Source organism: Typopeltis vanoorti, chromosome 15 (assembly GCF_054136105.1).
Source record: "Typopeltis vanoorti isolate ZY-2024b chromosome 15, IOZ_Tvanoo_1.0, whole genome shotgun sequence".
Lineage (NCBI taxonomy): Eukaryota > Metazoa > Arthropoda > Arachnida > Uropygi > Thelyphonidae > Typopeltis > Typopeltis vanoorti.
In genome coordinates this window covers 69,690,625-69,715,944 of record NC_143563.1, presented here as the reverse complement: position 1 = coordinate 69,715,944, position 25,320 = coordinate 69,690,625, and the positions used below count along the sequence as shown (strand labels likewise).

The 25,320-nt window shown below is 34.8% G+C and overlaps 1 protein-coding gene across 1 annotated transcript in view; it reads left to right on the top strand.

The window, feature by feature from the left end:
• The window catches only part of Orc4 (origin recognition complex subunit 4), a 150,865-nt gene that overhangs the window by 86,175 nt on the left and 39,370 nt on the right, over nucleotides 1-25,320 (top strand). Inside the window, exon 8 of the mRNA XM_090405112.1 lies at nucleotides 24,013-24,099. Coding sequence (XP_090261238.1) covers nucleotides 24,013-24,099 — 87 coding nt within the window. The remainder of the gene's footprint in view (nucleotides 1-24,012; nucleotides 24,100-25,320) is intronic.

Here is a 25,320-nt window from a genome sequence, read left to right as displayed (position 1 = left end):
AAATATACCCCAACTCGACATCACCAGAGTTCAAGATCGGTACTTTCAACAAAAGAAGCCTGAATAGCAAAGAAATGGAGCTAGCTGAGGAATTGGATAAATACCAGGATCAACATAATGGGATGACTGAAACGAAAAAGACAAGCTGGTGAGACCTTTTTGAGCAATAAATACAAATGTTATATTCAGGCAATGACAATCAAGGAAAAGGAGTGGCCATAGTATTCAACATGAATAGCAGGCAGTCTCAAGTGATTGATATGGTCAAATATGAGAATGGGGAATTGGACACTGAGACTTATTTGTGCCTATGGTCCCACAGAAGGTTCTACTAAGGTAGAAGTGGAGAAATTTTTTGAGGCTCTAGAGAAAGCTACTGACACAATGAAAAAGGAAAAGTTGGCCCTTGTTGGGATCTAAATAGCAGAGGAGGAAGTGATTGTCAGACATACAAAAATGTTTTGGGAAAATTTGGAGAAAAGAGCAAAGTTAATAATAATAGCAAATACCTGTTGGATTTCTGCTCAAGACATGGACTGGTTATTACTAACACCATGTTTCAACATAAAAATGTGCACAAATTCACATGGTGAGAAGAGGCAAGGAATAAGAAAACTGTCATTGACTATGTTATTGTTGATAGTGATGTTTTCTCCCTGGTGCAGGACACCAGAGTGTACAGAAGATTTGAAATTAGAAGCGATCACTATTTAGTCTTGAGCAGGATAAAATTGAATTTCATATTGAAAACAATGACATGTAAGAAAGTTTTAAAGCGAATAAAGTTGAGCAGCTCTCAGATGTGAACTTTAGACTAAAATACACAAAGATTATTGGAAAAAAAATGAAAGAGTTTGAGAACAAGAACCAAACCTTGAAGAAAACCCTGATTGATTCAGCCAGAGAGGCATGTGTTGAGGTTGTCTGTAAGGATAGAAAAATCAGAACTCCATTATGGACACAGGAAGTTAAAGAGGCAGTGAAGGAAAAGAAGAAAGCATATCAGAAGTTCAACTTGTGCTCTAAGAGAATTCAGAGACAAATGTAAGAAAGCTAAACACTGTAAAACTAACTAAACAAAAGTCATGGGAGGACTTTGGCAAGAACATAGAAAATGAATATCAAGAAGGTGGTAAGATATTCATTTTCTATGTTCTTGCCAAAGTCCTCCCATGAGTTTTGTTTAGTTAGTTTTTAAGATATTCTGGAGGTTGTTGAAGAAGCTTAGAAATGAAGGAAAGAGTGCTGTAAAAGGAGTTAGAGATGATAAAGGTGACATGAAAACAGGAGAAAAAGATATCCTTGAAGTATGGAGTAATTACTTCGAAAAATTGCTAAATGAAACAAGCAGTGATAGTACAGTGGTAAAAAACACTCAGCAGGCATACAGTCAGGAATACATATTCATACTTGAAGTAGAAAAAAGCCATCAAAGGCTTGAAATGTGGAAAGGCAGCAGGAGCAGATGATATTTGACCAGAAATGCTGAAGTATGGTGGTATAAAAGTCTTTCAGTGGTCTGCATAGTTCAGAAGGCCTGGACAGAAGGACGAATTCCTGATGATTTGAGTAGAGCTTTAATAGTACCCATATATAAAAAGGGAAATAACACTGAATGTGAGAATTACAGAGGTATTTCCCTACTCTGTGTTCCTGGTAAGATATATGCAAGTATACTTGAGAAACTTGGTGAAGAACATGCTGGATTCAGGCCAAATAGTAGCTGTCAGGATCAGATCTTCACTTTACGACAATTAGTGGAGAAAGCATGGGAATATAACAAAGATCTGTATTTAAGTTTTGCCGATCTGGAAAAGGCATACGACAAGGTGCCAAGAGAGAAGCTATTCAATACGCTGCAGTTATATGGTGTCAATGGGGCATTATATCAAGCAATACTTTCTTTATTTCAGTTGCAAGTCAGCAGTTAGAATTGAAGGAAGTACAGGAAGATGGTTTAATGTTAAATCTGGTGTGATACAAGGATGTACATTATCCCCTCTGTTATTCATTATCTATATGGATCACATTATGAAGGAAAGTGGTATTAAACATGATATCAAAATTGGAGATGTTTATGTCAGCTCTTTGCTTTATGCGGATGATGTTATACTTCTAAATAAATCCGCTACAAGTCTGCAAGATTCTCTGACTAAATTGAATGGCTGTTGTAATAGATATGGTATGAAGGCCAGCAATAAAAAGACAAAGACAATGAAAATAGGCAGAATCATTGAAAATGTCAACTGTGTTGTGAATGGAGAACCTGTGGAACAAGTAAAACATTTCAGCTATTTAGGCACGATTTTTACTGAAGATGGTAAATTAAATATAGAAATAGACAACAGAATCAGCAAAGCTGGTATGGTGGGAAGTCAATTGAATAAATTCATATGGAATAAGAGAGAAATTAGTCAGAACACTAAATTAGCTGTATACAAGACAGTGTTCAAACCAGTTTTAACTTATGGATCTGAGAGCTGGGTCAGAAGTAAAACACTTGACCAAAGACTAGAGACCACAGATATGAGAGTCCTGAGAAAGATTATATACATGAACAGATGGCATCAATGGCAATATCATATTAAAAACGAGGATATTAGGAAAGAACTTGACATTGTCAGCATCCAGGAATGCGTTAGCAGAGCTAATCTCAGGTGGTATGGTCACTTAAACAGAATGGGCGAGGAAAGATTAGCAAAACAATTGTTCTCTGCCAGGTTGGCATGAAAACGACCCAGAGGAAGACCAAGATATAGGTGGATCGATACAGTACAAAGTGCCTTAGACGATAGAAATATAAGATCTGATGGAGTTTAATACCTCTTGAGGGTACATGACAGGAATTTGTTGATGATGATGACCATCCATAATTGGAGGAAATATTGGTTATATTTTCTGGGTGGTGTATTTTAATACCATCATTTTTCTATTTTGGTTTAAGCCAATAAGAATACAATTTGTCGGCTAAATCCCAAATTTGCCAGCCCATCCTCTTTCGTTCAGTATCCGGGTAGATACCCAACAGGGTGCACCACGAGAAGGTGAGGATTGGACATTAGGTCAGAAACCCTGGTCGGTTCTCTGCATTCCTTTAAAGGCTATGTGGAGGTCTCCTCTCAGTTATATAGCTTTGACCCTAAGTATTTTGTTGTTTTTTCTTTGTCTACAAATAGTTTGAGTTTTAAAGTTAACAACGAGAAATGTGACTAGCATTATATTCTTCTTTGTAAGCCCATCACCTCTTAATCTAAAAAGTAAAGAAGTGATTCCATTAATTTAAAAAAAAAAAAAGCTTCATTAATTGCATAATACATGGTGGTATCATTTGTTATTACACTGATGAAACTTAGAACTGTTTTTGACATTCATGCCATATATATAATTTTGTTTTGCCTAATTATGACTCAAACAAAATTTAATAGTGCTCCTTAAAATGACTAAATTTCATTAAATATTACTCTTGCAAGCCAACGTGGGATTGTTATAATTCCAAAAAAATAATTATAATGGTTAAAGGTTTTTGTCTAGTAGCATTGAATCTAGGACTAGCTTAATAGTGAAAATTTCTGCAATCTATACTATTGACCAAATAGACATTACACTTACAAACTTATCATTATTTATATGCAACACAGTTTGAGATTGTTTAGCAGTGTGAATGATGGCAATATCTCTGTTGCTTTTGACACATTTACAGTATTTACTAATATCAAATAGTAGTACTTTTTGAAAAATCCACAGGTGTATCAAACATAGTTTATGAAATTTGTTCCATTTTTCACATATGAACTTGCTGTAAATATATAATTTTCTTTTTGTCTGATTTTGTCATATGAAACAGCTGAACAAATGTTAATAGATATCCAAAATATCAAATGTTATTCATCTTTGTCCAGTGTAGAATTAATGATATTATTGCAAATCATTTTTCCTTTAAAAATTATCCTGTTGATGAAACTAATGTGAACTTTATGGACATCATTTCATGTACATCCTAAATCCAAAATTTTATTAAATTCCTTCAAACTAGAATTTAGTAATTGTGGTATATAATTTGAAACCTTACAGGGTGTTCGGGATAAATGACAGTTTCGTAAGGAAAAAGAAAATCTTCTTTGTATCTATTAAATTTAATGAATTGACAAAAAAACATTACAGGCAGAGTTAATTACAATACTATCAACAAGATTTACTCAAAATAACCACCATTAGCATCGATCACAGCTTCAATTCTGCTTCGGAACCTCGAACAAGCTGATGCTACAGTCTCCCTGGGAAGGGCCGCAAAAACTGTTTTAATTTTATCCATTAACTGGGCTTTTGTATTACTGGAAGTGCGATTGGTGTCTTTTTCAACTGCGCCCCATACAAAATAATCCATGGGGTTAAGGTCTGGGGAGTTTGGAGGCCAAACATTTGGACTGGTGAAGTCGTAGAAATTTTCAGACAACCATTTTTGACTTTTCCCAGAGGTGTGGCAAGGGGCCGAATCCTGCTGCCATACATACGGCCTACCATTGGCTACCCTTGTTATCCAGGGCTTGACTACAGTTAGCAACTCCACGAACAAAGCCCGAATTCCAATGCCAGGGTTCTTCAACACCTGTTCCTGCAGATTTGCGAGGAATTCTGCTGTACGAACGCAATCAGATCGTCTGCTAGGGATCTTTCTTCTTGCTACATCCTCGTAGTCACCATTGCAAGTCTCTAGTTCATGCCTGATTGTTTTTACTGTATTCAGGGAGCATTGGGCAGCAGTCGTAATATCCTTATTTTGATGGCGGGCACGAATCATCATGATACAAGTTATTCTCTTCCATGATTCAGGTGGGTTCCAGCTATCCATCCTTTCTGACATCTTGTATATGAATGAAGAAGGGTCCAAACTTTTAAATGAAGAGAAGTGTGTGTTAATACATGTAACTTACAGAAAAATATAATTAATTATAAATATGTCAAATTTATCCTGAACACCCTGTATATCAAGCAATACTTAGTCTTTGTTTGAGTTGTAAGTCAGCAGTTAGAATTGAAGGAAGTACAGAAAGATGGTTTAATGTTAAATCTGGTGTGAGACAGGGATATTAGGAATGACCTTGACTTTATCAGTATCCAGGAATGCGTTAGCAAGGCTCATCTCAGGTGGTAATATGGAATAAGAGAGAAATTAGTCGGAGACTGCAGATATGAGAGTCCTGAGAAAGATTAGGGGCATGAACAGATGGCATCAATGGCAATATCATATTAAAAATGAGGATATTAGGAAAGAACATGACATTGTCAGCATCCAGGAATGCATTAGCAGAGCTAATCTCAGGTGATATGGTCATTTAAACCGAATGGGAGAGTATAGATTAGCAAAACCACTCAGCCAGTTCAGGCTAGCCTGACTGGCTGAGTGGTTAGCATATCTGCTCTCCAGCCAGAAGGCTGTGGGTTCGAATCCTGCCGTGGGCATGGATGTTAGTCATTGTCTGTGGAAATACTAGTGGTGGTGGTTGGCGGTAGATGGTGTAGTTAGTGGAGACAGAGCTGTATAGCAGGTGCTCTCCCTTAATGAGTCTTTGGACTCCCTGGAGGTGTCTAATAATAATAATAAAAAAAAAAATAAAAATAAAAAAACAAGTGTTCTCTGCCGGGTTACCACAAAAACGACCCAGAGGAAGACCAAGAAACAAAAGTTAGTAATGATGTAAATTTTTCATATAGTACTATCATATCCTGTACATCCCTTGGGGATACATGGCAGGAATTTCGTGATGTATTTTAATACCTTATGTGACATTAATGTTTGGCTTTTATTAGTGTCAAACGTGTGGATTCCAGAACAGAATTTACAGCTTTCTCTTCTCCTCCTTTTTTTGCTGTTCAAGTAAATGGGTTGCTTTGCCCGATTTTTCAAGTACACAAATATGATGAAAAATTTAGGTTTTTTAGTCATCTTGAGAACAGTTGAAGTTCTTTTCAACAACATGACTTGAAATCTGAAACTCAACTGCCATCTTCCTCAACCATTCATATTATTTCCTTGATTAACTCTCTCTCTCTCTATATATATATATATTTATATATACGAGGGTTGTCTGAAAAGTTCTTGTCATCGACCATAGATGGCAACACTATCGGCAAGATTTTTTTTTCTAAGTTGGTACATCTGTCATAAACATCCATGTGAAATTGCAAGTCATTCTATCGAGTAGTTTGTTTTATACAACTGTCTGAAGCAAAAGTGTTGTCTGTATCCCATGAAATTGATAAAATTGAGTATCGTGCGGTTATAAAATTCTTTGTAAAAGAAAGCTTAATCCCAAAAGAAATTCATTCATAAAGAAGTTCATAAAAGTCTATTTTATACTGTCTCCTTTATTTTCGACAATTAAGAAATGAGCTGCCGTGTTTAAACATGGCCATACCAGTCTTGAAGATAATCCATGTGATTCGCATCCAAAAAGTGTAACAACACCAGAAATCATTGATCGAGTGCACGATATGGTATTGGATGACTGGCGAGTCAAAGTGCATGAAATTGCTGAGCCTATAGGCATTTTAAAAGAACGTGTAGGATATATTTTGCATGAAGAATTGCAAATGAAAAAGCTTTGCGCAAGATAGGTGCAGAGCTTGCTCACAGAAAATGCACTCACATGAAAATCTCTGAACAGTGCTTGGAGTGTTTTAACAAGAATAAAACTGATTTTGTGCATCGATTTATTACTATGGATGAGACTTGGATTCACTATTACACACCAGAATTCAAAACAGTGGACAGAAGCCGGTTGTTTAGCACCAAAAAAGAAAAAGTCGGTTCCATCAGCAGGAAAGGTCATGGCATTAGTGTTTTGGGATGCTAAAAGCATTTTGTTTATTAATTATCTTGAAAAGGGTAAAACAATAACCGGAGAATATTATTCTGATCTTTTAACCAGACTACATGAAAAAATTTGTGAGAAAAGACCTGGTTTGCAGAAGAAAAAAATCACCTTTTATCAGGACAATGCACCTGCCCAAAAAGGTGTTTTGGTAATGGGAAAATTAAGGGATCTGCATTATGAATTTGTGGAACATCTACCTTGATCATCATCATCAAATTCCTGCCATGTACCCTAAACTGGTGTACAGGTTGTGATAGTACCACATGAAAAAATTACATCATTACTAACTTCCTATCTACAATTTTCCTCCAAATCAGTCTGTTACTTGTCAAGACTCCAACATTATCAGAGCTTATATTTCTTTGTCTAAGGCACTTTGTACCATATCAATCCATCTATATCTTGGTCTTCCTCTGGGTCGTTTTCCTGCCAACCTGGCAGAGAACATTGTTTTGCTAATCTTTCTTCACCCATTCTGTTTAAGTGATCTGAGATTAGCTCTGCTAACGCATTCCTGGATGCTGACAATGTCAAGGTCTTTCTTAATATCCTCGTTTTTAATATGGTATTGCCATTGATGCCATCTGTTCACGCCTATAATCTTTCTCAGGACTCTCATATCTGCGGTCTCTAGTCTTTGGTCAAGTGTTTTACTTCTGATCCAGGTCTCAGATCCATAAGTTAAAACTGGTTTGAACACTGTCTTGTATACAGCTAATTTAGCTGTATACAAGTGTTCCGACTACTTTTTCTCTTATTCCATATGAATTTATTCATTTGACTTCCCACCATACCAGCTTTGCTGATTCTGTTGTCTATTTCTATATTTAATTTACGATCTTCACTAAAAAGCGTGCCTAAGTAGCTGAAATTTTTTACTTGTTCCACAGGTTCTCCATTCACAATACAGTTGACATTTTTAATGATTCTGCCTATTTTCATTGTCTTTGTCTTTTTATTGCTGGCCTTCATACTACCTATTACAACAGTTATTCAATTTAGTCAGAGAATCTTGCATACTTGTAGTGCATTTATTTAGAAGTATAACATCATCCACATAAACCAGAGCTGACATTAACATCTCTAATTTTGATATCATGTTTAATACCACATTCCTTCATAATGTACATCCTTATCTCACACCAGATTTAACATTAAACGATCTTCCTGTACTTCTTTCAATTCTAACTGCTGACTTACAACTGAAATAAAGACAAAGTTTTGCTTGATATAATGCTCCATTGACACCGTATAAATGTAGCGTATTGAATAGCTTCTCTCTTGCCACCTTGTCATATGCCTTTTCCAAATCAACAGAACTTAAATACATATCTTTATTATATTCTCATGCTTTCTTGACTATTTGTCGTAAAGTGTAGATCTGATCTTGACAGCTACTATTTGGCCTGAATCCAGCATGTTCTTCACCAAGTTTTTCTTCCACATTCTTCTCAAGCATTTTTCTCAAGTATACTTGCATATATCTTACCAGGAACATTCAGTAATGAAATGCCTCTGTAATTCTCACATTCAGTTTTATTTACATTTTTATATATGGGTACTATGAGAACTGTACTCCAATCATCGGGAATTTGTGTCCCTCTGTACAGGTTTGATGAACTATGCCGTGCAGCCACTGTAAGACTTTTATACCACCATACTTCAGCATTTCTGGTCGAATATCATCTACTCCTGCTGCCTTTCCACATTTCATTATCAATCTCATGCAATCTCAATCGACAAGCTGCTTAGAACCTTTCCTCATATCTACAGTTAGTTAGGTAAATAACGAAAGTAAAATAGAATATGGGGTGCTTAATGGTGAAAGCTAGAAAATTGAGAGGAGACCTCCACATAGCCTTTTAAGAAATGCAGAGATCTGACCAGGGCTTCTATCCTAATGTCCAGTCCTCACCTGCTCATGGTGCACCCTTTACTAATGGGTTCACCTGTTCATGGTGCATCCCATTAGTAGGTATCTACCTGGATGTTGAACTAATGATGTAAGCTGGCATTTTGGGATTTAGCTGACCAAATTATATTCTTATTGGCTTTAACCAAAATAACATGATGGTATAATATGATAGAATTTCGTGTTGATGTAGGTTTGTGTGGTTAAGCAGTTCCTTAGGTAGTTTTCAGTATTTAGGCCATATTGTAATATAAAGAGTTTATTAAAAATAAACAATTAAAAAACCTCCAAGTTTCGTGCATCGTAAGACTTGCATCATCATGGGGTAATGGTACATAAAAATTGTACACAACAAAAGCTTATTGACGATTAATTACACATATTAGATGTTTTTTATAACTTCACAACTGTTAAACAAATTGATAAACCAGAATACAAATGATATATCCTTTACTGTATGCATGTTGGAACATTGCTAGTTGTTGTCACGTTCTGCAGTTCACACGTGCTATATCCTAGGTCTGTGGCAGTTAAATTTTTGATGAAAGCAGACCACACTTGTTGTAAAATTAAGCCTTGATTTTGATTGCACTATGTAGGTATCCTAACTATTTTTGTGTGGCTTCTTTAAATTTAAACAGTTATTATCAATATATAGCATTTTTGTTTGTTTCCAGAGTACTTGATGGCCAGTAGTTCTCCTCTGGCCATCAAGAGGATAATGGCCTGATTTGTTCTCCTTCTCTTTTTGACATCTTTTACATGTTCAGTCATGTGGATCTCTCCCGACCTTCCCATCTCGTCTACATAGTAAATGCCACAAGAGTAATGAATCTCATAGATGTCTGGTTTATTCATGGGGTGATGTGGCAGCTTTGGTGAATGTAGGCATCTTGATATTTTTTGTAAAGGTAAAAAAGCTATTTTTATGTCGCACTAGCAGAGCAACATAGCCACTTTATCTGTGATATTTTTGATATACAGCAGTGTGATTGCATTCTTGAAATCTTGTTTAAGTAAGGGAATTGCAGGAGCTGTGGGTTCATAACCATTAAGTGCGAGGTTCTGTGTCAGGTAGTGTAATTCTTCATTTCTGTTAATTGGTGTGCTAGATATATTGTATGCCCTGTCTTGCAAATTTTAATTATGCCTATCTTTGCAATGGATGGTGGCGTGAAGTGGCATTTAAAAATCTTCTTGTTGTGGTAGGTTTTCTGTATATGGAGAAGGATAACCTTTTTTCCCTCTTCATTTACTCCGACAAGGATATCAAAAAAAGGTAATTTTTTGTGCCGTTCTAGTTCAATAGTGAATTTTATATTGGATTCTTTCTTTTAAGGTTACACAGTGGGCAGCATTCATGGTTAAGAATTTATGGAGACACAACATATGTGTTAAAATAATTACTTTACTTAATATTAGGAAAGTAACATTTGATGTTTCGACCTCTGTATTAAGATCATCATGAGAAAAATACAGAGGTCGAAACGTCAAATGTTATTTCTTTCCTTTGTATAAGAAACGAGCTACATGCTACTGCACTTTACAAAGGTAAAATGAATCTAAGCTGCTTATTAATCTTTTATCTAGCCTGACCTCCAGTGGGAAAAGAAAAAAAATTTAATAATATTAAAAAAAATAAAAATAATACGGAAAGTAAATAAAAATAAATTAAAAACAGAACTACACTAAACATTTCTAAAGTCCTCTCGTATTGAGATTTCCTTCTGGGCTTATTCTTGTTGCTGTAGGGGTTGCATATGGGTCCTCCACATTTATATTGTGATGCAAGATGTTTAGATAACCTTTGAAAGCAATCAGTTCATTTACCTTTCCCGACAAAACGACAAAAATATCATCAATGTAATATAGCCACACTTTTGGTCTTTTCTGATAGGTTTTTAATGCATTTGTTTCGAATATTCAAAACATTTTGATGAGATTTCATTTTAATAAACTCTTTACATTACAATGCGGTCTCAGTACCAAAAACTACCTACAGAATTTTGTGTTGGCTGGGGAATCACGTGGTAAACAAAGTACCAATTTTGTCTGGAACCATGGTGAACAGTGAAAAGTCAGCTATTGGAACAAATCCCAACTCAACATAAGCAGTGTTCAAGTTTGGTCCATCAACTTAAGAAGCAAAGCATCAATGAAAAGAATTGGATTAATACTAGATTGGACATGATAGGTGTTACTGAAAAAAAAAAAAAGAAATAAAGCAACAAATATGAGATGTTGCATTCAGGCAATACCAATTAGAAAATCTTGTTAGAGGTTTAATGGAGTATTAATGGCACTAAGAAAGGATTAAACACTATTTTAATGCTTCCAATATTTTGTCTCAGGCAGAGATCTCCAGGGAGTACAAACAAATACTTGTAATACACACAAAGGCAACACAATAATAAATGAAACACATGGTTTGACCTTAAAGTTCAGTCTAGGTGGGATGGCCTCTATGGGCATTAATAAGAAGCTTAGGTTGTAATTTGGGATCTCTGAGGATTAATGTTTCCCATATTTTGGGAAGTTTCTTGCATCCACAGTTATTTAAATTTTGTGGATTTCTGAGGGCAGCTGCATATTCCAAAAACAGTCTTTCTTTTTTAAATTTCTGTGATTGGAGCATGGTGGTTTTTTCCTTTCATAAGACCCTGTGAATGGTATCCAATATAATCACCACCATGCTCTCTGGTTTTGGAATCTGCATTTGCACTCAGAAATCCAGCCAAATTGAAATAAATATGGTTGCAAGAAATTTCCCAAAATATGGGAAACATTAATCCTCAGAGATCCCAAACCTAGGCCTCTTACTAATGCCCATAGAGGGTATCCCACCTAGATGGAATTGACCTTAAAGTTTTATGGTCATTTATTGTTGTGTTGCCTTTGTGTTTGTTATAAGCATTTGTTTGTACTCCCTGAAGATGCTCACTGACTGAGACAAAATATTGGCAACATTAAAATAGTTTATAATTCTTAGTGCTGTTACTACTCCATTAAACTTCCAGCATAGTACCTCCCAGCATTTAAGCCTTTATACACAAATATCAATCAGGAAAAGGATTAGCTGTAGTATTCAACACTAAGGTTTATATGAGGATAAACTTCTTGAATGGCAGACAGTATCATGTTGAGTGATGTAGGCAAATATCAGAATGGGGAACTAAACAGTTAAACATATTTGTGCCTGTGGTCCTGCAGAAAGATTTCTTAAGGAAGAAGTGGACGAATTTTTTGAGGCATTATAAAAGGCAACTGACATAAAAAGACAGGAAAAGTTGGTTCTTGTTTTGAGATATAAACATAGTAGGAAATGATTATCAGACATAGAGAAATGTTTTGGGAAAATTTGGTTAAAAGAGCAAAGCTAATAATAATGGCAAATACCTGCTAGATTTGTGTTCAGGACACAGACTAGTTATTACTAACACCATGATCCAACAAAGTTGTGCACGAATTCACACAAAGTGGAGATGAAAGAAATAAGAAAAACCTCATTGGTATGTTATTGTTGATAGCAATATTTTCACAGTAGTTCAGGACAAGAGTGTACAGAGGATTTGAAATCAGAAGCTATTGCCATTATAATGCTATGCATTATAGATGTGTATGTTACATTATGGAATACTAAGGCAGTTGATGTGAAGTCTATGTATGAGTAGCCTCGTCATGAAGTTACTTCATGTGCAAACTTTGTTTACTATCACTTGGATAAAGGATGAAACCAAGAATATAATATCTTGGCATCTTTAATATATAGTGTAACCAAGTGAAAAAAAAAAACTTTCAACATCTATCTCTAATCCAGTCTTTCAGTAATAAGGTGTGACACCACCTTTTGATTACTTGTATATGGAAATATGACCTATGCATTAATTCAACCTTGGTATCATTTCTTGGCTGGCTCCCACTGATGAGATTCAATAAAGGTCGAAACCGGTCTGTGTAGTGGCCCTTCCCATAATGCATAGCATTATACATGGCTGTAAGGATGTGTGCATTACATTTTGGGATACCAAAGCTATTGATGTGAAGCCTATATATGAGTTGCCTTGTCATGAAGTTACTTCATGTGCAAACTTTGTTTGCTTACATTTGAATAAAGGATGAGACCAAGAATATAATTTCTTGGCATTTTTAATTTATAATATAACCAGGTGGAAAAACTTTCATTATTATTGCTCAGATTAGGGTAGTTGATTAGAATTTCACAGGCTTCCATAAATTTGCTCTCATACCACATTTTAATGAACAGGTGACTTTCTAGTCACTGCTATGTAGAATATTCAAGGACATAATCAGAAAGGTCAGATTTACTATAATTAAATTTAATGTGTCATCTATTCCTTTTTCTGGATAGTAATTGGGCATTCACTTTCACCTATAAGGCAAGTTACAGGCACATTGAGTACAGCATACTCCAGGGTGGGTCGGGGGACTAACAGATCCTTGTGGGGGTTGAATAAGTTCTTTAATTTTGCAGAATGTTAAATGGTGGCATTAAGGTTGTATTTGTGTAGCATTCTGTTTATTTGATATCCCTTTAATGTGTGAAATGTTTAGTTTTATTGTAATCTAGTTTATTTTTATTATTAGGTGCAGATTGTCCTAATGAACAAACACTTAAGAAACCCTGTTTTTTATTGTGTTAATGAATCTAGTTTTTTTGTTTGTTTGTGGTAAGAGTTTGTGTAGGCTTATGGTCTGATCATTACTGATAATCAGACCATAAGCTCTTCATCACTGATGAACACTCTTGTTTATCTGTTTTTGAATGTGTGAATTTGCTTGTCTATTCTTCACTGTTGAAAAAGTTGCACATACCAAGTTGAATCACAATATGATTCAATGTTCTTTGGTGTGTACAATCAAGGGTGGCTATGTTCATGCAGTTAATTCATCAATAGAACTGAATGAGTCAAGATAAAATACCTTATTTAAACAGTAGAGGTTTGTGTCCACAGTTGTTTGCATATTAAGTAGAGATTAATTGAAAAAGAAATTAAATTAAACATTGCAGGTGCTTTCCAGCTCCTCCTCGTAACAGACTAGTTTTCTGGATCTCAACTTGTCAGTTCTTGCTAGGATGCATTGTAAAAAGGCAAAGATTGGACATTTGATTAGAGAGGTTTACTCACTGTATTTGTTATAGGATTCAGAGCTCATCTGGTTATATAGCTTCAAACCATAAGTGGCTATCTATACAAACAAGCAGTGAATTCAAATATTTAGCTTGTGATATCAGCTCGGTAAAAAAAAAAAAGAAAAAAAACAGCCATAATGAATAAAATATTTAATAAACATAAGTCTTAAAATAATTAAATGAAATAATAAATTAGATATTTAAATCCAAAATGATACTAAAAGAAATGGTTAGACTATTTAACATTAAAAAAGCCAATGGCATCTAATGACAACATCCTCATAATTGATGATAGGTCAGAAAATTATTATGAGTTCTGCTATTAAAATCTGTTATAAAGATAGGTCACAGTATTTTATTTTTTTGTTTGATTCATACCATGCCAAATGTATGTGAAACCACAAACGTACTTCATCGTTCATTATTATTGTTATTATTAGTGGGCACCTCCATGGAGTCTGAAAACTGTCTATCTGCCTCCACCCCATCTTTACCTTCATGTGTTTCCTGGAGTACAGCTTGTCAACTATTTACTCCAAAGTGCATAACATTACATTTCTCCACATTAAACTGAACACACCTTTTGCCCATGCTAACAGCCTATTTAAATCATTATTCATTTAAATCAAATAAACAATTAAAGTCATTATTCATTAAAACAGGTAACTGATGACAAGCGGTGTTCCATTTACTACATTTGCTGAAGAATAGTGTTTGATGATTACATCTTTGCAGACTAAAGATGTAGAAATTTATTGAAGAATTGTAGCACAGTTTGATTGTTTTGCTGCAAAGAATGTATGAGTGGATTTACATATTGATATGAATATCTGCATATAAACCAGTGACACTTCTTTGGCTGTTTTTTGAAAATATGGATCCACTGATAATACACTTCGCTGTTCTGCAATATTCTTGTCTTGCTATGCTGTTAGTCTTTGATCAATTTCTGTATCTGCTACATCTTCAGCCTACAGAAAAACTAATGCTATTGGTTCTTTTTTTTTTTTATGTGTAGTCAGCAGAGTGGCAATGTTCACTTGACTAATTCAGCAAAATGCCTGATTAGTCATGGTCACAAAACCTCATTTAAATAATGAGTTTCATATTTATGTCTATGTGCACAAGTATTAAAAACCAAATGAGAAAAACAACAAAAAGGAGCTATTGTAAATGTTTTGCTTTGGATCTGGTATGGATGTTTAGATGTTGATGTTTAGTGGAGAAAACACACATCCAGAAATAATTAACAGCTAAATTAATTTAAGTAATTAGATTCTTAAGCCAATATTTTGCCTTAGTCACTAAGGTATCTTCATGGACACAAAGACATATACAGCAATCCCTCAGTTAATGCGTTCTTTAAAACAGGCGCATTAATCGAAAATGCACTAATCGAATATAATAATCTATGGGAAAAAGTATCATTTGTTCCTCAGATTTCTTTTTTCACCCTTAATTTTTTTTATAAAAGAATTAGGGTATGTCTCATGGCTAGTTAAAGGAAAACCATGAAGTTGAAGGACAATAAACATATTCAGAATATAAATTTATTATTCTGCTTCTCAACAAAGAATTGAGCTAACATAGTTTGGCGGGCATTCTGTTTCTTTTTATCATACAACTGACGGTTTGGCCCTATTGCCTCTTCTGCAAATTTTACTGGTTTTCTCTCTTCACCAGAGTCAGTCTCTCAGTATTGCTGCTTAAAAACTTTGATTGTACAAAAACTATTTTCAAATTGTTTCTGTGAAACCTCTTTGGGCTTGTCAGTGATTAAATTTTCATATTCTTAAGGATCTTCCTGCTGTGCATCATTTTAGTAGGTCGGAATCGCTCACTTTTTCAGAATGAGATTAAATTAATTAGATTAATTTGAAAAGCCTCTAAAATCATTTGCACATTGTGGAAGAATGTACTTCCAAATGGCTCGCATATTGCTAGCAGTAATTTCATTCAACTTTGCGACTTTATAACCAGGCTGAGATTTCTCTGATTTGGCTAGAAAAGACTTGGAAGGCATTCGCTTCCAAAAAAATTGTGGTTTCATCGACATTAAATATTTGTTGATCACAATAGTCCCCTTCTTACACAATTTTCTTCAAAATCTCTGGATATCTCTTTATTTGCACTTGCAGCTTTGCCTGTGATTAGAACATTATGTAGGCTATTTCTCTTTTTGAAAAGCTCAAATCATCCAGCACTAACGTGGAATTCTTCTTTTCCATCATTGATAGCCCTTTCTTTCCAGGTTACAAAGAGACTTTTGATTTAATAAGACCAGTGTTTAGCGGGATCCTTTTTTGGTTGCAATCTTCAATTCATGTAAAAAGAAGTCTCTCTAATTCAATCATTATAATACTTTGATTTTCAGTGCATGCGTGATGAACTTCAAGCAGCCTTTCCTTTCTCTTTGTATTCAGCAGTTGATTCATCCATTTTTGTGTTCTTGTCCTATCTTTGCTCTGGACTCGCCTTGTTCATTTTTCTTTATTATTTCAAGTTTTTCTTCCAATCAGATTACTTTTCGAATCATTTTCACACTTCTATTTTTTTACTCACTAATTCTTTTACTCATGAATAAAGGTTAGGAAAATAATTTAAAATAAAAAAGTAAGGAAAACAGTTGCATGAGATATGATCAGCAGAATGCTATGTAAAGCAGATCACATAAATTTTGGCAGTAAATTTGGAACATAGTGTACATGGAAATAGTGTAGTATGCCATTAAATATAACTTTCTTCGATACTTTGTAAAATGTTTCGAATCGATAACTAAATTATTTCATCCTGGCGAGTGATTTTTTAAAATAGTTAGCCATAAAAGATGTTATAGATCGAAAATTTTTAAAATATGTAACATTTCTTTTTAAGATGTATATAGGTGCACTAATCGAATTTGGGTATCAAAAAAAATGATGCACTAATCAGGGGCGCATTAATTGAGGGATTGCTGTGCAAACGACAATATATTATAATGGCGCAGCTGTCGGCAGGATAAAATTCACATAATAAAATCCAAGTGAAGTGGGGGAGATAGTTTTGGCTTAAGGAACAGGTTAAGTTTAGCAAGTAGCTTTTTTTTTTGCAATTTGAAATTGAAATTATATGAATTGTGATACTACTGATTTTAAGCTAACTAGCGCTGACATAAGAATGGATGACAAGGAGTTTTTTAGGACTGTAAATCCTCACCTTGTTATTCCATCATTCTCTGGGGACGATAATGATGAAATTCATTCCTATTTTGGTTTTGTAGAGGAATTAAGAAAAATTGGGAGGTGGACAGACTTGCAGTTACTGATTCTCCTAAAAAAACAAACTGGTTGGTAAAGCAAAGATCTTTTTAAATGCTTCCCCTATTCTTAGAGACACATTAGAGTATTCAAAGTTTAAGGATACTTTGATATCCCAATATTCCAAAGTGAGGAACGTAAGCCTTAATGTTTGGAAATTACAGAAATGGAAACAAAGAAAGTGTTACAGACTTCTATAATAAATTGCTAACTCTTGCAAGTAGTCTGAGTGTTTCTGAGGAGGATAAGCCACATTTAGATTGGGCAGTTTTTCATCAATTTGAATTGGGATTAAGGGAAGAACTAAAAGAAACAGCATATAAAAAGAAAATAAAGAACTTGGAAGAGTGTTACTTTGCAGTTAGAGACAGAGAGGAGAGGCTTGGTGATATACATCCTGCCTCTATCCCCAAACAAGTACACTCTATTAAACAAGTAGATGATTCCATCCGTAACCCTAAAAAAGTTCTTGATACACTGAAAGAAAAATCCCCAAGAGAAGTGGAAGAAAAGGACATAACTAGAGAATAAAACTCATATTAAGGTTGTGGACGAAGAGAAATTAACCACCAAACCTAAGTTAACTGATTCCTTTGACGTGGAATCAGTAAGTTTATTATTTAAGCATGAGATAGAGAAGTTACATCAACCAGTAATGGAGGAGCGACTAGATACCATTATCAAAGAATGGTATAGATTATGTAACTAAATGTTACAATTGTAATAAGGTAGGACACTTGGCTAATAACTGTTTTATGAGGAGAAATTCACCCCCCTAGAGGAATGAGATATGAATCAAATGTCATGCTTAATAAGAAATGTTCTCAAGATGATCAGAGGAAACAAAAAGATTACATCAGAAAGAGACCTGATAGTTCTTTGACAGTCATTCAAGGCTTGGTAGATGGGGCACCTTGTAATATCCTACTGGATACTGGGTCCCACGTCTCAGCTATAACCGGGTCGTTCTTCAAGAGAGTAAGTACCCATATCACAAATGACGTGATAGAGCTGAGAAAGCCAATCAAGCATCTCAAAAACTGAAGTATGTGCTCAGAGAAAGATTAAAGTAGACATTAAGCTACCTGAGTTTCATTTGAACGTTTTCCAGGAATTGTTAATTCTTCCTAAATCCTCTCATCTGAGTGTTCAAATTATTTTGGGGTTGAATTTTCTGCATTAGTTCAACTTCTGTGATTTCCGTAAAAGGAATATTTCCCTAATGGGAGTTGAACATGCACAAAATGGCGGCAGTAATCCTAGGTCTCAGGCAGCAAAAATTGACAAAGAAACCAAGCCAGTAAATAAAGGCAGAGATATTATGAATAGACAAAGAAAGAAAGATAAAGACAAGTGCCAACTTGACTCGAATGACTCTTCCGGTATTCCCGTAGCGAACAAGTCTCAAAAAGGGAATGTTACTGAATCATATGCCATTTCCAGTGTTGCACTGGCTGACCCTGTTAAACGGGAAGACGGTAACATAGTGCTGAGACTATAGGAAGAGTCATATATAAACCTCCTCATCGCCAAACCTGGGGTAAGCCCCATATTATAGAAGCTCAGAAGGGAGATCCTGAGTTGAGGAATATATATGAAAAGATTGAAAGGTGATCAACTTTCCAAGAACAGAGTATTCCTCAAAACACTTCACCTAGATGAAGACGGACTTCTCTTATCAAAGAAGAGAGTCTTGGGGAAATTTGCAGAAAGGGTTCTTGTTCCAAGAGTTATGATTTCATGAATAATCTACAAGTTCCATGATTCAAACAGACATAAGGGATTTGATCAAACGTGGCATCAGATTAGTGAAAGGTACACATGGAAAGGAATGAAAAATGATGTCGCCAATTATGTGGTTTTGGTTGACACAACTTGTATGTGTCAACCAAAGTTTGAAAATTGAAAGTGTAAGGGACTAGTCAAGGTCATCCCCAGAGAACGAGGGATGCAAAATAAAAAAAATAAACCCGTTTTGAGTTTATTTTTTTTTAGAGGAAAGGGTGGCCTTTGTAAAAATCTTGCAAGAAATTTTTTTTAAGAGAATTTTCGCTAAAGATTTTCCAATTTTTTTGTCTGAAATTATAAGATAAAAATGTGCTTAGTAAGATGAAAAAATATAAAAGAATAAATTACTGTTAGAATGCACCTGCACTTTATAGACTTGCTTGTAAAAGCTTAATTGGAGTGAGCTGGATTATTGCGGAATACAACCAAAATCGTAAGGTCTGGCAGCCAGCGATGACATCGATTCCTTCATTGCTTCTGGCTATTCCTGGAATACTCCGAATTAAGAACAAAGGACTGAGAATAAAAGGCAATGCAGCACGTGGTTCTGGGTGTTTTGGTCCTTGGTTTCTTACTTGGCTCTTCACCTATGGTTCTACGGGGTTCCTTCCCTGAATCCAGGAGGATCGTTCCTCCTGCTGCTGGCGCCAGATGTTTCTCCGCCGCCAGCTTGCTTTCTAGGCTCCGGGTAGCTATGGCAGAACCCCAGTGCATCCGATGAAAGAAAACTTTCGAGGATTAACCGGATGGAAGACGCTCCAGTCTCAATGTGTGTTACATGTGAATGTAAATTGAAATCGTAAAGAATTGAGAGAGGTTACTTGTTAACTGGTGGTTAGATTGAATTTGATATAAGGGAAGAACATGTATTGTTAAGTATGTCTAATTCATAAGTTGTTTGTGATAGTGTCTGAATTAGTATCAATTAAGTATTGAATGTGTTGGAAGAAAGTTAATGTGATCCTTCTTGGAATATTTATGCATGCTTGCAGGGCAAGTGGTGACATAGAAGATGCTGATATTTCAAAGTACAATAAGTTTTCTGATAGTGAGTGCACTATAGTTTCTGTTGCTTAGATAGCAAGTTGTATTTTTGTGTTAAAGTGCTTAAGTAATTCTTTCATTAATTTTTATGTGCTTTGTATCATATCCTTTAGTTTGATAATAAACATGTTTTTGTTTTGTAATTACCTGGTTCTCATTCCTTAGCCAATGCACTATCTCGAAAATATTAAGGAACTTGTGGGAATAGAATAAAGTTAGGAGCCACGACTTACATGTAAAGAAATTGTATAGAAGTATTAATTTATTTTTGTTTTCTCCTTGCCCTGACTTTCAAACATAAAAGGGTCAATTAAGTAATGCAGTTGTTACGAATAAATAAATTTCTTAATTGATATTGCGCGATTGCTCAGAAACTGTTACGTTAGATAGACTTATTACACGAGGTCTATCTAGCTACAGAAAAGGGGGGGGGCACAAGAATAAATTTAAGTAAGGAAGTAGATAGAATAGATAAAGGGAAAAGTAAAGGAAGTAAATATTTTACAAAGGTGCAGCAGACAAAGATTTAATAGGATTTAATAAGAATTTTGAAGAAACAACAATATATTACAACACCAACAGGATGGCAAACACAGAACGATTGTAAAAGGTAGGCTCTTGCATTTCCATACATGAGAAGTTGAAAGACCTATAACCACATCAGTTCATTGGCTTCCCCCCCTCCCTTTTTTTTTATTATTATTTAAGAGTTGCAGGTTGTAGTTGGGAAATTCTTCTTGCAATAGGCTGTTCCACAGAGATGAATGGAATAAAAGAGGAAGAAGAAAAGCAGGTTCAGTGTGTTTGCAGCTGCTTAGTAAAGGGGTGCTGGGCAGCTGCTGCTGTTCTTGTATTTATAGTTGCAACAGAAAGTGGAGGAATGATGGTTGCCAGTTCAGTAACCATTGAAGTACCTGTAGAATAGAGAGCTAAAACACTCATCATCTGTGAGATAGAGGTTGAAGTGAATCTGTCAGAGATGGATTTTCTGTGAAATGAATTGCTCTCCTCTGGACAGTCAAGAATTTTTAGAAAAGTTTTAGGTGCTCCACCCCAAATGTGAGCAGTATTCTAAATATGGGCGGATTTGGGATTTGTATATTGTTACGAATTGGGTCTAAAATAGCATCTTGAATGGCTAGTTTTTTGGATGCTGAGGAAGCTATTGACTTGGTGTATTTGTGTCAGGAGAGGCTGGAGGTGAACATTAGTCCAAGCAGAGAGAGAGTAGAGCTTGTCAGGTGATTTGCATATTACTGAGGATAAATGAATGTGAGCAGAGATTTCTTTTGTGAGAGGTGTGAGAGAAGTGGTAGGACTGTTTTTGAACGTGGCATTAAATGTGACCAGATTGTCCTCGCTCCATTGAAGGATAGTACGTAGATCAGTGTTTAAGGCATTGGTTGTAGATGACCTTGATGCTTGGGATATCTGTGCACTGCATGGTTTGTCAAATGAGTAGGATGAATAGAGTACTACTATCTGCAAAGCTGTGGAACAGAAGTATTGATTGAGAATAGGTTGTTTATGTAGATGAGAAAAAGTGTAGGTGATAAGACAGAGCCCTGGCGTCCTGCATTTGTGGTAAAACTCAATGAGAGTGAGCCATCAACAATGACACTTGGTAAACAACCAGAACGGAAGCTGGCAGTGCAATTACAGAGAGGTGGTAGAGTAGACGAAAGGATGGCAGTTTGTTTAGCAGGTCTTAGCTCCAGACGTTATCATATGCTCTGGAAATGTCAAGAGTGACAGCACAAGTTCAGAACCTTTCCTAGCACATCTGGTCACAAATTAATTGATTGGGCCTCTAGTTGGTGGATTAGTTCACTGATTTCGCCATGATTTTGGAGAGGATTGAGATTCTGGAAATTGAAAGACTTTTTTTATTATTTTTTTTATTTTCCTCTTTGGAATTGGTTGGATATGTTTGCTTCCACACTTTGGTATAACTAGATATTAGCTCTAGAGCACAATGTTTGAGATCATTTGGAGAGATGCCATTAGGACCAGGAGACTTTTTAGTGTCCAAGTTATTTAGTAATAATTAGATGTCTTTTTGTTGAGAAATTACAGGAGGCATGTGGTGCTCAGATTTAGGTATGATAGGTGGCAATGTCCCTTAGTGATCCATGCAGGAGTTCAAGGGAAAGTGTGATATTAGAAGGTCATATTTATCTTTGGATGAAGTCACAGTGGTGCCATCAGCTATTTTCAATAATCTCCAGAACATTTTGCTACCTTCTTGATATTTATCTTCTGTATTCTTACATTTTTAATAACTTTTGTTTAGATACTTGGATAGCTTAGTTCTCTTTTATATTTTTCTTTTTTATGCTCTTAGGGGTATCTGCTGACTCACTAAACTTTTGTTATACTTTGTTCTTTTCCAGAACTGTCTAGGGAAGCAGATTCAGTCAATGTGTTCTTCAGAATTTGCTACTGAAGACTCCATGGCTTGGTTTCTTATTTTTGAATTTTTTCTTTTTTTTTCTTGAATATTATTTGTGTACAGTTGAGTCTACAGTTTACCTCTAAGAGCTTCTTGACTTTAATTCTTTTAAAAACTTTCTTACATTTTTTTTTCATTATGATATGACTTTTATCCTGCATAAAACTAAGTAAAGATCACTCCAGTTTTATCTTGAACCAGTGTCTTGTATCCTGAATCACTGTATGAACCATAAGGATATTTTAACAGTGAACATGCTGAATGCTTATGTGTAGGTATGTTTTTTTTATATCTTTAAATAATTTTACTCCTAGTTTATAGTGAAATAATACAATATGCAAATTATAACACAAAATTTCTGTATACAGTACTGCACTGTAATAAATCATTAACAATGAAATGTGAGTGTATAGTGAGTGCTTCTGTGAACTTACCAGTAAAATAATTAGATGGAAACATATGGAACACAAGTAATTCTTCTAAGTTTATTACATCAACAATTCATTAGAAGAGGCAGGGATGCTAGGTAATTAATAACAAATTCTTTGAATTCAGGAATTGCAACAGCATTTTGAGATTGGTTCACTAGATGTGTAACTTGTGGAAAGTCTAGACTCATCTTCAAAAGATGATGTGCCAGCAGAAGTTGTCTTCTTTAAAAAGTGTGCATTACATCCAAGTCTACACAGGGTTTTTTCCCTGCATAAATTTCTCTGTAGCAAGCAATTGCAGCATGCATTATTTTCTACTTTGCTAAATCTCTCAATGTAGCAATGCATTTCCTCAAACAACTGAAACTGTCTTATTAACAGAGGCAAATGATGAGTCTTTTAACTCCATGGAGGCACCTTATAATAGTAATAAGAATGTCTCTACCAGTTTTTTCACTGCAAACTTTTCTGGAGTCTCAGTTTCCTCTTTTTTTCTCTTCTATATGCTCCTAGCTCAATAAGAAGCAGAGCTCCATTTAAGAGCTCTGCTTCTAACAAATGATCTATATCTTACCTCCAGTTCTTTAGAAAATTGCTTAATAGAACCTTCTGTGAGAGTAATATCTTAGAGTTGAAGTTCTTATCTAATAGACAGTTTTTAAGAAGCAGAAGATTTATTTTTTTAATGAACATCTTAAACACACAGTTTATTTCATTTTGAAACTTGTTAACTAGCATGAGTCTGAGAGAGATTACCTTGAATTGTATAAAATACTATAAAAGCCTTAGTACTAAACAAGATAACTTAAACCAATTATCTTGTTTAGTTCATCTGGTAAATCTTATTAATTCAACCTTTTATGCATGGGTTTGTTATAAAGTAATATATATATATATATATATATATATATATATATATATATATAATCTAGAAAAAATATTAATAGAAAATGTCTTTATTGGTTTTAAAGCATTCTTTTGTATACTTAGAAATATGACACTTTAAATATTAATGTGCTTCATTTAAGCATCTTTTGAATTTACTTTTAAATAACTTTACAGGCTATATTTCAAGAAGAATCTGTTCAAAATCTGTTTAAAAAGCTATTTTATGTTAGTAAGGATTTCAGAACTTTGAAAAAATTTTTGGTGAGTTCTATAAGTTTTATGTTTATTTCAATTTGATATATTTATCACAATTTTATGATAACTCTAAATATAAAAATGTATTGAATCTGTATATTTTTAGTACTTCAGAGTGGAATGGATTTCAGGTAAGAAAAATGAAGAAATTTTGATTTTGGATGCAGTTTATAATTACTAAACATCTGTATATGTTAGGAGTACCAGAACTGTAAATTATTATATTGCATCATAAAAATTTTTTTAGAGTTACAAAGGCACAAATAGAGACAGTACATCTATGAGAGTGACTGGAGGACGTCTGTTAGAGAAGGACCACCAATCAACCAAAATGCCCTTTTCTGGATATCATCAAGCATTTTTAGAGAGGATTTTGGTGCATCATCCCATAAGTGAGAACAGTATTCTATGGTAGGATAGATTTGAGGTTCATACATTAGAAGAGTTATATAAATGAAAAATAATGTCATCCAAAAAAAAGCTTATTTTTTGGATGCAGAGGAGGTTATGGATGTGATATGCTTGGACTAAGAGAGTAGAGGTAATTAAGTCCACAAAGAGATCTGATCTTGCCTGAAGATCTGTTTCTGAAAGGTGAAGGGAGATGAAATATGGTCATGTGAAATAAAGCTGGATTGTGCTTTGGTGGCATTGAAGTTGACAAGGCCATCATGGAATTTGGAATCTGCAAATCTATGGAATTTGAACAGTGTGATTGGAACCAGATCTTATAATTTGTTGTTCTTTCTGTATTTTTATTGACACTGAATGTAGATAAATTTAATATCTATAATCAACCTTATTTGCATTCTTAATTTAATATTACATTTTTTCCCAAACCATTTTCAAGAATAAAACAGAAATCTCTTGCTCAATTACACTGTATCAGCCAGATAATGTAGCATCTAGTGAGAAATCATTGCATAAGTGTTATTTATGTTACTACAGCTAAATATTTGAATATTATTTTTTTAAATAAATAAATGAATAACTTAAAAATTGTGGCATGTTTCTCTAGGGCAGCATTTCCCAAACTATGTTCTGTGAAAAATTATCAAAATTAATATGAGCCTGGAATGGTTTTAAATGCTATGAAAAGTTCAGACATGTTTGAAAATCAGGCACTCCTCACTTTGTGTGGATTATGCTATTAAGGCCAGTGCTCAATGGTCATGACTCAGCCGCCACAATTGTCGACACCTTCGAGCGTGAGTGAAGTACGGAGGT